At 37.6% G+C, this 13,542-nt stretch overlaps 1 protein-coding gene across 8 annotated transcripts in view; it reads right to left on the minus strand.

Moving 5' to 3' along the window:
• ttc6 (tetratricopeptide repeat domain 6) overlaps window positions 1-13,542 on the minus strand; it is a 38,100-nt gene that overhangs the window by 24,163 nt on the left and 395 nt on the right. For 2 of the 8 annotated variants that reach the window (XM_079634113.1, XM_079634109.1), the window contains exons 2-8: window positions 11,502-11,676; window positions 9,893-10,809; window positions 4,294-4,473; window positions 4,012-4,142; window positions 1,137-1,316; window positions 784-943; window positions 132-236 (exon numbers count right to left, since the gene is read on the minus strand). In XM_079634113.1, coding sequence (XP_079490239.1) covers window positions 132-236; window positions 784-943; window positions 1,137-1,316; window positions 4,012-4,142; window positions 4,294-4,473; window positions 9,893-10,612 — 1,476 coding nt within the window. In that variant the 5' untranslated portion in view covers window positions 10,613-10,809; window positions 11,502-11,676. Of the gene's footprint in view, window positions 1-131; window positions 237-783; window positions 944-1,136; window positions 1,317-4,011; window positions 4,169-4,293; window positions 4,474-9,827; window positions 9,841-9,892; window positions 10,810-11,501; window positions 11,677-13,542 lie in introns of those variants that run through there. The other 6 variants (XM_079634110.1, XM_079634112.1, XM_079634111.1 and 3 more) reach the window with 6 other exon arrangements.

A 13,542-nucleotide genomic window follows, 5' to 3' on the forward strand; every position in this document is an offset into this window, starting at 1 on the left:
ATGCAGAAGTCTACAGTGTAAAAGCAGGAATGGCATGCAGTGATTTCTGCAGGGGAAAAAAGGTGCTGTTAAAAAGTCCCAGCACACTGAGAAGGAAGCACATGTCCATCTGGTAATGATGCATGCTGTACCTGGTATTTGGGGAAAAGTGTGTCTTTCATAACACAGGGAGCACAGATGAATTTAGGAGGTGCTGGGTTCCAGAACATTCTGAGCTCACAGGGACACAGTGTTGCCTATGACAAAAAAAGAAATACAATAACTGGATGTTGGAAGGAGCCGTTTTTAAAATCAAATCAAATAATTCAAGTGATAATCAAAGGGCCTGATGAGGAATTGACTCAACAGTCTACATTTAAAAACCCAACTTGAACAATAAAAAATATGAAAATCTTTCACTCATCTGTTAATTCTATTGGGAAAAATAATGTGTGTCTAATGCCATCTAGTGACAGAATATTTCCAGTACCCTGGGAGAAATTAGGTATAATTTGATTTTATTTTATTAGGTGTTTGAAAGAACATAAACAAGTTTAAAACTGTATTATAGTTTTATATATAAGCTATTCAAGGAAGATCACAGACATAAAAAGTCAGTTTTAACTAAATGTTTATTACATATTTGATAATGCACTAATAATCATAAATCACAGCCTTTGTTTTTCATGTACTTCCTTAAAACCAGAGCCTTGGTTTTAAACAGATCGAGTTGTCAGTGTCACGCATTAGTCACTTTGATGAAAGTCACTGACGGTGAGTCATAAAACAATAGATCTTTCTTACAGAATGTCCACACATCATAATCCTTGGTCTCTCCACGTAATACTCTGCTATTTTCTGCCAGTCCTCCAGAGTATCTGACGTCTGTTTAGGTATGTGGGAAACACAGTCGGTCTGTGCTGAAACCCCAGTAGAATCAACAGAAACACCTTCACACACCAGCCTACAATGAGTATTACAGCATTAATGATACGTCATCACGTCCGAAATTATCTTTAGGAATGGGAATGCATCTTAAGAGGGACTAAAACAGGTGGAGAGTTCAAACGAGTCAGATTATAAATGGTGACCTGAATTTATAATCAATGCGCTTTGATAAGTATCACTCTTATAAATAACAAGAGCCAGGCTTATACCTCTGTATGTCAAGATGTCCAGATATATGTCCAAGTGCTGCCCTCTGCTGGTTAAACTGTGCTGTTGCAGTGATCAGTTTTTGAGTGTGGCAGATTCTGGAAGCAAGCTGGAGCTCAACAGGCACGACTTGGCTGGCAGGAGTGGTACACAAATGGTGGATGGTTTTATACCCTTCAGCACTGTGGACAGAACAAACAGAGGGAAAGAATTTTGTATTTGAATTTCTTCAAAATACAGAAAACATAAGAGGTCATGCTTTACTACTGATTTTTTTTTTTTAATGTTTTTTCAGCAAGGATGTGTTCAATTGAAGTGACAGTAAATACATTTATAATGACACAAAATAATTCTATTTTTCTATCCTATCCTTTCTATTCATCAAAGAATCCTAAAAAAAAAAGTATATATTAAGCAGCACAACTGTTTTCAACATTGATAATATGAAACGTTTCTTAAGCGGCAAATCAGCATATTAGAATGATTTCTGAAGAATCATGTGACACTGAAGACTGCAGTATTGATGCTGAAAATTAAGCCTTTCATCACAGGAATAAATAACATTTTAAAATATATTTAAAAAGAAAACAGTGACTTTAAATTGAATTTTTTTTTAAATATCACAGCATTACCATTTTTATTGTATTTTTGGTCAAATAAATGCAGCCTTGGTTGAACGTAAACTTATTTTAAAAACATTCAAATATCTTCCCAACCCCAAACATATATATTATGGTTTGTGGCTGACGAGAGAACGGTGAGTTATGTACAGTGTTGAGATAATGAGAATCATGATCATGTGATCAGAAGAAAAGAAGACAGACATTCATATTGCATGACATCTTAGGTTTTCTGTATCAGAATAATAATACTTTTTTTTTTTTTAAAGTCAAATAGAAGCATTTCCATCAGTGGTCTCAGACTTTTTCATTACTGAAATGTCTATCAATCCAATATTAGGGTCTCACAGGAACATTTCTTGGACCTCAAACGTAAACCATTTTGGGTGCCAAGTCAATGTGATATAGGCCCTGTGTTCTGCCATAAAAAGATGATGCGTCAGTCTATTTGCACAGATCGTCTCTGCCATAACTTCACACCACTGTTTGAACTGTAGACAGCGGGAGAAACGACCTAAGAACTGACTTTGTGTGTGGGCTCTTTGTGTTCCGCGAGCTGCAGACAGGCAGGAGAGGCCCTCCGCCACCCACGTCCCCACGGCTCCACTGACAGCGCCAATTTATTGCGTGCGTTTCGTTCACTAAGGCCTGTGACAAGCTAGATTTATCACCCCACTCTGGCACGGTTAAGCCTCAACGAGAGACCTAGAAGGTCACACCAAAGTCACTGGCCCTGCCTGCGCTGAAAAGAAACATTCCTGAACGGTAAGGAGGAACCTTCAACCTGCCCCGCTATCCATCTACCCCGTAGGCAGGCGGCTCTCATATAAACCCTCTCAACCGCGTCCAACAGAAACCTTTCAGTGACCCTCGTGACTGGAAAAGCTAGTAATTAAAAGGCCCTTTTTCAAGAGCGAGGGAGTGGCGCAGGTCCAGCCGCGCAGGTAGTAAATCTTGCGTTATCAGCTCTCAGGTGAGTGCTGGAGAGGTTGGGAGGAGGGATGCGTGGGTGCGCTGGCTCCAGACAGACCCGCAGCACAGATGAGTGGAGTAAGTGACGGGGCAATTACTCGCTGTGTTACTGCTCCCTAAATAGAGCTGAGGGGGAGCTAATGACAGCTTTTGGACGCTCTTCTCAGGTAGCGTGAAACTAGATGATCTTTTGCGTCCAAGGCCACCCTCTGCGCTCTTCCGCTAGTGACGCGTTGAGAGATTGACATGCTGATAGCAAGTGGAACATGCCAATATATCAACACATAGATTAGTGAGCCTCAGTGTCATAATGCATAAAACTAAGTATATAGCAGCCTCAAAGGTTTTTGGACATTGACGTCTTACTTAAAAACGTCTGAATGCCGTTGCATTATATGCAAAACATCAAAACTACTTCTATTTTAAAAGGACCATCCCTAGTGAAAAATAAGCGTTGAATGTGCACTTGTAGTATACTGTATATATATATATATATATATATATATATATATATATATATATTTAAAACTGAACTTACATATAATGTTAATGAAATAGAATGCCACTTAAGTGAACTTAATGAGAGTACACTTTCATGATTACTTTTTTAACACACTTAAGTACTTGTTTAAAAACACATTTAATGTTTACTTTATTTTTTTTTTACTTTAAAGTGCATTAAAATTCAAGTGTATTACAGATCATTATGTTTTAATAATATTTTGTGACGCTTTAAAGAAGTATGTTTATTTTAATGTATACTTAGGTCAACTAATTGCATTTAATATAAATTTAACCATAATACATTTTCATTTAATTACATATTACATGCCATTAATGGTCAGAAAACATTATTAGGATGTACTTTGTGCGAACCGAATGTAAAGTATAATATTTCTGTATTGGGTACTCTTTTTAAAAGTATGCTTTCTTTTTTTACAAAGGATAGCATTTTCACAAAAATGAATTTTTAGGTTTGAAATTATGCAATATAGAACAAAAAAAGAATTGGACACTTTGTGCTTGTTAAAGGTTAGTGGAATATGTTCGTAGTTAATGTGATGAACTACACCTGTGTAGGCATCCGGCCTGTGTGAACTGACTTCATACATCCACTAAAAATCTAAATATCAATGATTAAAAATAAAGAGCCCGCTTCATTTAAGCACAGATGACACTTTCTTTGATGGTTTGTTATTGAACTAAATGCATTCAATAAGTATGGCTTGAGTGTCCAAATACTTTTGGCCACAGTATGTCACAAAATATTTTAGATCTTTTATACTCTTTTTTAGGTGTCCAGGTTGCAAGTAGTGAAAGGCCTTGAATGGTTTTGGTCTGACGGGATGTCCTTTCAGCTCTCTGAATCGGAGTCAAGCTATATCCATGGGCCATTATTATATCTTCATTGGTCACCTTAAAAATATAAAAATATACACAAACTAGTTTCTATTACAAGGATTGTGGCAACAATCATGTATTTAATCTAATACATTAAACAGCTGTAATTTTGCTCATATTTATCAAAAAGTTCTTTGAAAACAAACTTAGTGTGTAGTGAGTTTACCTGGGATAACAGATCCTTGAGTCCTCCACCATCAGAGCCAAACTCAGAGTCCTTCTGTAAAACTGACTCAGCCATCTTGTAGACACCAGATGACACAGACGGATGGCACATTGGTCTTGGGGAACGTTTTTCTTTTGGCAGACAGACGTGCGGTACTGATGTGTCCCTTTGAGTTGGCCCCTGAAGGAAAATACACATGAGCATTCCATTAACACCATTGTCATTCCAAGCCTATGACTTTACCCATCAAGATGTCCTAATAGGAAATGCTACAAAATTCCTCACTGCAATGACTCTTTATGCAATATATTGTCACCACAAGTGTTGCTCCTTTGTTACCTCAGGGGTTTTTAAAACTGACAGCTACCCTTAGAATTATTTGACTGTTATGTTACACTTGTTATGTTTTATCACAGTGATTCAGATGAAAGATTTATGCTTTGCAGACTGACACTGTCCCTAAGCAGTTTGGGTAATCTTGCATAGTACCGTATATCTCTTTACATTGACATATTGCCTATGCAGTGGCCCCATGAAGTTTGTCATGGGGCATGTTTTGCATTAGATACAAAATATGCTGTTCAAAAAAATCAATCAAAAAGCTTTTAGTAACTTTTTGCCAGAATGGTCTCAATATGGTGATAATCAGACCAACGTGCTAGTTGGAGTTCGAAAAAGTAGCTTTTCAACGAAATTCAAAATGGTGGACTACAATTGCGACCACAAGATGTCTCGAAACTTTTTGAGTACCTCCAGGGCATAGCTAGTTATAAGCTATTCTTATTGATACGCTAATGTGTTTAAAACTCAAAAGTGGCCGATATGGACAATTGGGTATTGTTCAACTCAGTATGCTGCACTGAATCAAAAGAGACCAGTTTTATGATTTTTGGGCAAGACTTTATAAGCAAAAATAGCATTTAAAAAAAACAAATATCTCCTGACCAGTAGGTTGTGCTGTGCCAAAACATGCACATATGTATGTAGCTTCTGGTCATGCTTGTGATGACATGTACCAAGATTTGTCTCAATACGCTAAAGAGTTGCAGAGATACAGCCTTGCATTCATTTTGACAAGCTCTTCGTCAAATAGGCTACAGTCACTTGTTATTCATGAATGATTTGATTTATCAAAAATGGTTTAATAACTTTTTGCCAGCATGGTCTGAAGATGATCTGAGCCAATTTTGGTGAAAATCGAAAAACAAACCATCTAGGACAAGTTTGAAAAAGTACGTTTTCTGAAAAATGGTGGAAAAATGTTCAGGACAAGAAAATTAGGGTGCAATTGAATCAGCTTTGGCCAAGGAATCAGAGGGAAAAGGAATTGCTGCATCCTAATTCCCATACTATCCATCCTAAATAGTATTCGAAATTAGAATTAGTCCCAAATCTTGTTGAAATGAGAATTCCAAAGATACCCGGATGGTCAACTTTTTACGGCTAATATTGCTCAGAACTTATTTAATGTTGGATCAGAGAATGTCTAATAAGGGGAGAACTGCCACTCTCAGTAAACTTCCGGCTTCTGAACTGGTTGCAGTTCCACTCTGGTTCCATATGAGGGCGCTCACAGGACGAGTGCAGAATATGAATGGAAGTCTATGGAGCTATACCCCTCAAAATTTTCTCAGGATATAATTTTTTGTCTAGTAATTTGAATGTTGTATTCGAAAGGAGATGCAAAGAAATTACACATTGCTGGGTGTTAGATTTTTTAGTCACTTATTTGCTTTAAAAAGTCTTACGACGTCATACACATCGTACGACCAGAGATACTGCTTCACGGCAATCCTTCAGTCACTTTGGTGCTTTCGCGCTCTGCACTTTCTTTTCTCTCGAGGCATCGACAACACGGCTGACACAGGTAAATACACGTGCTAGAAGAGTTTTAGCTTGAAGACATTCTGGTCCCGCTTCAGATGCCACGATGCCATCAAGCGGTAGCCTATCTCTGGTCGTAACCAGTCCTTCACTGACCAATCAGCGTTCATTAGCAGAATGCTAGCGTGTTATGGGCAACAACAACTCAACCTGGAAGAAATCGAAAGGACATAAGTACTCGTTTATTCAACTTTCGACCTATAACTCATGTTGAACTTACAAAACCTACAATCAAATCTGAGATTTCTCAACGGCAATTTGGTGAAAGAGACAAATTTAGCCGTCCATAGACTCCCATTAATTTTGCACTCGGGCGATCGCCCCTAGTGGAGCTCTGGTGGAACTACAACCAAAATTTGACACAATAGGACTTCATAGGGAGTGGCCAGGCTCTCCGTAGACGGGCTCTGGTTGGATGAGGATTCGGTTAGAACTACAAAAACGAATAAAAAGTGTTAAAAACTACAAACATGGTGGATGTGTAAGTCCAATGGTTAAGTAGAGAGGTTTAGATAAAGGGGTTTGATTAATAATCGGTATCTAACCTAAAGAAAATATATTTATTTGATGTTATCCACATATTTGCATATTTCATCTGCAACAGCATTGTGAACTTCTGTAAAGATGTGTTTGGTCTAGGGCTGTCAAAGTTAACGCGTTAATTACGCGTTAACGCAAAATCATATTAACGGCACTAATTTTTTTAACGCGCGATTAACGCAGCGCTTACTTTCTGTTTGACCCGTGGCCCAACCCCTAGTTGGAGAAATGGAGATACACAGTGTTGCCAACTTAGCGACATTGCAGACACCTTTAGCGATTTTTTCTCTCTTCAAAAAAGCGCCCAAACCATATTTAGTTTCTGAGAATCGCCGGTGCTCTCCCAGCACGCGCACACCTCTCCCTCTCTCTCTCTCTCTCTCTCTCTCTCTATAGAGGAGCAGCGCTTTAATTCAGTTAAACACAGATATTATGTTGCTTCTCTAATTTTACATGCAAGTATAGCCGAAATCACAGCACAGATGTCTTTATCTTATGTGTATTTGATTTCATCAGATGACGGCTTGATTATCAGGATTTTTGTGCAGAGATTTTTTTCCCATTTACGTCAGCTAAACGCACTATTTTCCAGGCTGTTTGAGATAATAGAATGCCTAAAAATCTATACTGCCTAAAAAACTGGACGAGCGAATGAGGCGAATTCGCATCTACCGCGCCGGACTAAAAATTCAGGACCTCCAGACGCGTTAACGTTCACATTGAAATCACTCGCGCCAGACGCTCTATTCGCGTTTGGTGTGAACGAACGCAGCATACACTTGTCCGCGGTTCGTCCGACGCTGCTTCTGAATCTCTCTCCGGCCGGTGAGGTTTAGCCTACTGTTATAGTGTTCCTTCCATATAAAAAACGTGTATGTCCATATTAACTTCAGCCGGTTAGCCAGTAAGCTCCGACGCTGGTGAAAACATACAACAGCCCGCCAGCCCTTGATGACAACGACGAAGAAGAAGATTTATATTCTTTATATTCGTTAGCTTTTATTGGCAGTTGGCAAACAAGCGGAGTGATGCGCGATGCATTACCGTCCGCCACCACGCACGGTAATAGAGCTTTTGTGAAATGAAACAAAGTTTAAGTTGTTTTAAAAAACCTAAAAGAGCTTTTGACACTCCGCCCCCATTTAATGGGTCGCGTTTCAGTCACTATTTCATATTAATTCCGTTGTTTGACAACAGAAACAGTAAAATATATCAATGAAAACAGTTTTATTGAGAATTTAGCTTCATCAAAATGGGCACAGAGAGAGACAAACTAATATAATAATAAATAATAAATGTACATTGAGCATTTTCAGAAGAGCTGCCCTGTCATGCAAAAATCTAAACATGTTTGTTTTAGTAAATTGCTCAGTGCAAAGAAAGAGACGTAATGGGAACCTGGTATTTCTTTGTTCTTTCTTCATGTGTCTAATAGACATGAACAAGTTCTTTGAAAAACATCTATGACCTTTGAAACATGTCTCGTCTTCATGCTCTATGTTGACTATGGTTTCAATAATACACATACATTTGCATAAAGCATCCATATTTATCCATGCCCATAATGATTAGAGTATTACAAACTTGAAAAGTATTAATTTAAGGTACATTTAGAACAAATAAAAAATGTGCGATTAATCGCGAGTTAACTCGTGACAATCATGCGATTAATCGTGATTAAATTTTTTAATCGATTGACAGCCCTAGTTTGGTCATTAACTTAAATGCATCATTATGCAAAATACAAACACACGAGGAGAGTTCTCCGCATGAAAGACCCACGACTGGCAGATTAACGTGCAGCTATATTTCTCTCTGAAATTAAATAGAATTGAATGTGGAGGATTTTAACTGTGACAAGATGATTGACAGGCCAGTTTATGGTGACAGGATGCGTGTAACTAAATGACAGAGCTGTCCGTTAAAGACGCAGTTATGACGAAGTAGTATGTCCCAAAGCTTGCCTACTCTTCTGCGACACACTCAAAAGTTTACTGTTTCTCAAAAACAATACATACTTCTAGGGCATAGTATAAGTAGGTGAATTGGGATGCAAACTATGTTTCTAGCCCTTATGATTCAAAAGGTATTAGCAAAAATGTAAGCGCAACTTTGGACAGTTGGTGGCGCTAGAGAGTAAAAATACTCCAAATTTGCTTCCAGCTGCAGCCTGGAATTAAACGACACCAAGGCCCTGTCCCAAATGGCACACTTCATATGCACTTTCGGTCTTGTGGACTTACAATGGCTGCCGCGTACGTGTGTCCGTTAAGTCCATGGGTGTCCCATTTGTCATGTTAGGTTTCAGAAGGGTGCTCGTAAGCGTCACCTTTGCGGTTGATATGCGCCCTCAAACCGCACTTTTGCAAAGCCCGCACTGAAGCAAACTCTACAGCAGACTTCTTCCCAGGAGTCAAAGCGGCGTTACGTCACGGAAGTGCGGACTCGTAGGAAGACCTCGACACTCGTGCTTAGGGTGCCATTTGGGACAGGGCCCAAGATGCTCCGTTTGGCCAGAGGAGAACTGGCAAAAAAAAAAAAAAAAAAAAAAAAAAAATCTCCATTCTGTCACCTTATGGAGTTTGGCTTCCTTGCCACTGTTGTCTCTGGCTTGCTTAATTGGGGACACTTAATAATCAATAATATTATTGACATGACTGCACTGACACTATTTGATGAGAACTGAACTGGATAATGATATCACTTTTTTCTGCACTTCTGCTGAACTGACTTCAGCTGAAAAATTTTAAAAAAAAATATTATTCTTTAAAAAAAATATTTAGAGCTGCAGAATTTAACTATGTTTAGCCTACATCATGAATCATTTTTTTCTACAGTTTATCATTGTAAAGTTGCTTTGAAACAATATGTATTGTTGTATAAAGTGCTATAAAAATAAAGATGACTTGACTAGTTCAGACTGTCATTTTCCCACAAGCAGTTTTACAGGCTGCCATAGCCTCAAGAGAAGAAGAAGAAGAAGAAGCAGAAGAAGAAGAAGAAGAAGAAGAAGAAGAAGAAGAAGAAGAAGAAGAAGAAGAAGAAATAAATAATAATAAAGTAGCTGTGTCCAACTTCTCTTTCCAAATAAAATAAAATAAAATGCTAACCTCATCATCAGAGCTGCAGCTGTGTTCAATATTACAAAAAATAAAATAAAAAATAAACAGCTAACCTCATCATCAGAGCTGCAGTTGTTTCCAGCTTCTCTTTCCATCGAATGCACCGTTGCTTGGTCAGAGAAAGTTGCACCACTGTCCTCTACTACAGGTGTGTGCCCACTTCCCATCACTAATGAGTCTGCCAAGCTCTCATCTGGCGCCCTCTGCTGGTCAACCTCATCTGGCTGCACGAGTCCAGCAATAGTTCTGGCTTCCTCCAGCAGATCAGAGGTGGATTTGACACTTTGGATGGTGCTGGAGCCAGCGCTGCTGGTGTGACTCTGGGAGCTGCTGTGTTTGGAGAGAGTTTGATGCTCATGAGGCTCCCAGAATTGTTCAGTCTTTCCTCTCTGCACTCCTCTATGCCCATTCTGTGCTGAATTCACAGAGCTTGACACTTCATTGTCATTAGAGCTGCCCGAGTCCCGCCGGTTCTGTCTTTCACAGATAGTGGACTGGTGAGCGCTGGAGGTTTTCTTCTCCTCACCTGAGACCTGCTGAGCAAGTGTGTGAAGTTTGTAAGATCCACCTGCTGATAAGGGCCACTCTGATCTGGGCTTAGCAGGAGGTTGTGGCCTTTGGGACAAGGATACTGCTTTGGTGGTCCCTGCGAGAGAGGCTATGACTGGCTTTCTGACAATCCCATGCCTGGCTTTAAGTTTTGGAAGAGCCATTGTGTTCCCGGATTTGTCAACGGAGGAAATGTTTGGGCTTGTGCTCTGACCCCGGCTCATTTTGTTGGTCTTTGTTGAGACATGGATTTAGGGGGCAGTTTGCAGAGGAGAGGAAAGTGAAAGTCTATTTGAGACTCAACACAGCTGGGTTTTGTCAGGATGGGAGGTAAATCTGTGATGACAGGTCTTACCTGGTAAGGTAAGGAAGAAGTCTTCTGTTCTGATTGGATTCAGTGTTTCGTATGCTACTGGAAATCCTGGAAATCAAAAAGGAAACAACTGTAAAAAACTTTTTTCAAGATTTGCTATCATGCCTTTTTATCTTTTGTCAAATCAACTTAGATAATTAATGCGGTTCAGAAGACATCATATATTGAGTTTCTATTTATTAAACCAATCTTCATTGTATTTACTTAAATCTTTCATTATAATGAACCAGGTAACTTAGGCTACTTTTTTAAGTTAAATCAGCAATATTTTTATTACATTAACGTTACATTCATCATATTATACGATTTAAAACAAATACGTTTAAAATTAGAATAAATACGTGTTACCTCATTTAATAAATAAGCAATAACATTTATGTCGAGACTGGTAAAAGAGTTACGTTAAGTTATATTTGCGCACAAAAAAAGTAAATTAATTTTTACATGATTTTGTCCAACAGTTCAGTTCGAGCTATTTTGTAACGTTTTATTATTTATCTTCATTTTCTTTTCTGACTCCCATGAAATAATCATTATACATTCTCGCTGCCTAAATAAAAACAATTATAAATAGTTTCGAAAGAATAAAAACTGCAGTTTAACAGTTCAAAAAGCTATGAACGCTATAACTTAGTTAGCCAGCTAACGTTAGCCCACTTGCTCAAAAGTGGCTCTTTTCGTGCCGTGACACAATAAATCTTAATAAATCATTAAAAAGGTAATCTTTAAAAGCACCTTACCTTTTCATTTATGTATTCCAGCCTGAAAATCTACTTCAAATAAAATTGTACTAACTATTTGCTGAAAAAAAACTGCGGCTTTTTACCACCTCAGAAACTCAAACAGAGAAACGCCATTCAGGGTCTCCTAGCAACCGACCGTTCCCATGCGCGTGCCAGGGCTGCCAGTGAAAATCTGCACAATAAGATCATGATCAAGTAGATAATTATCTTGATGTTAATAATTGTTTTGTTTTTTCATGCATGCATTTTTTACGCATAGGCCTATAGCACTTTACTGGCAGCTAGAACGGCAACAAAACCCTTCAGCCACACTCTTAAAAATAAAGGTCCCAAATAGGTGTTTTAGCATCATGAAGAACCATTTTCAGTTCCCCCCAAAAAACCCTTCAGTGACCAGCTCTTAAAATAATAATTTCCCCCTTAGTGCGAAGAACATTCTAAAAATCTAAGAACCCTTTTAAACTATAAAGAACATTTTGTGGAATGGAAAGGTTCCATGAATGTTAAAGGTTCTTCATGAAGCAATCCATGCCAATAACAGAGTGCACTCAAATGTTCAGCGAGCTATAGTGCAAATATGCCTTTCTATTTACACACAATCACAGAATAGAGAGATAAAAAAAGATTTAACAGTGCATTCAAAATAAAGCTTCCAATTAGAATAAAAATAGTTTTACATTCCAATTATGATTTTAAAATCCCCAAAAGTACTTTTTATTCTCTAATTCTCAAGAAAACCATACCTGCCGGTACTTTAAAATACTGATCTGAAGAACTTTATTATCTCCAAAAAACCTTGCCATTTTTTTTTCTTGATAAGAACACAAGAATTGCTGCACAAAATAAAGATTTTTTAGTATAGCATAACATTAGGCCTATAATGCACTGTTTGTTAAAGCAAATATATAAAGCAGGTAGTTTTTATAGGCCTATTATTTTATAAATCATGTATTAAATCTGACAAGACAGTCCTGATACCATCGCTATATCGCTCCCTCTACCCTTCTACCTCTCTCTCCCTCTCCCTCTCCCTCTCTCTCTGCCTGTCTCATGGGGGCTTTGACATGGTCTAATGTTCTTTGCTTCAAGGGCCATTTCCCTCCGTCCTGTGAGGAATCGATCTGTGCTCTAATGGTGTGAGAGATCACTGGAGATAATCCGCTGTAAGTGGATGATCAGTGCTGTCATTCGCTCATTAGCAGGTGTACACTGGGAAATGTGACCTCTTGTTCATCTGAGAAATAAAAGGAGGGAGATGGTGGGGTTTCCAGTTCCTTCCTAAACACCTGGCTTCAGTGCCAGAATTAATAGGCTGCAAAGTTATTGCAAGTTGGTAATATTTCTTCTGCTATTCTGTGAAGCTTCTTGGTGACACCATTTCTGACATTCACAAATATACAATAGAATGCATTACATGATTTGTTAAGTAGCATATTATTAAAATAAACTGTTCAGTTATGATAGAATTCATATATTTTCATACATTTTTTAATGTAAATATAAAGCATCCACATAATTTTGTTATAATTTTGATAACACTTTATAATAACATTCTATATTATGGATTAGAAAGAATATATGTAATGTTAAAATGTAATTTTAAATGTAAAAGTATTGCAAGTCACTATTAATAGCATTCATGAATAACATAAATCAATATTATAACATTAAATAATGCTTAACAGATCATTATGTACCGGTAAATTCAAATAGACTTAGTTAGAAATGTCATGATTTATGATTTGTATCAACATGTTATCATTATAAAATGTTTTCCAAAATTTATGAAAGATAACTTACTATTATCTTTTTATCTACTACTATCTACCTACTATTATCCTAACTTAATATGTTATATAATATATAATATTATTATTACATTAATTACACTTTACAAGATCACTCATTTAATTTTAATACATAATTTACACTTTTTATTTTTTATTTTTTATAGGCCTATAACATTGTCATGCTGGATTAATTAATTAAAGCTAACCCTTATTTTGGGCGGAAAAAGAAAGAAAGAAAAGAAAAAATT

Source organism: Phoxinus phoxinus (assembly GCF_949152265.1).
Source record: "Phoxinus phoxinus genome assembly, chromosome: 13".
Taxonomy (NCBI): Eukaryota; Metazoa; Chordata; class Actinopteri; order Cypriniformes; family Leuciscidae; genus Phoxinus; species Phoxinus phoxinus.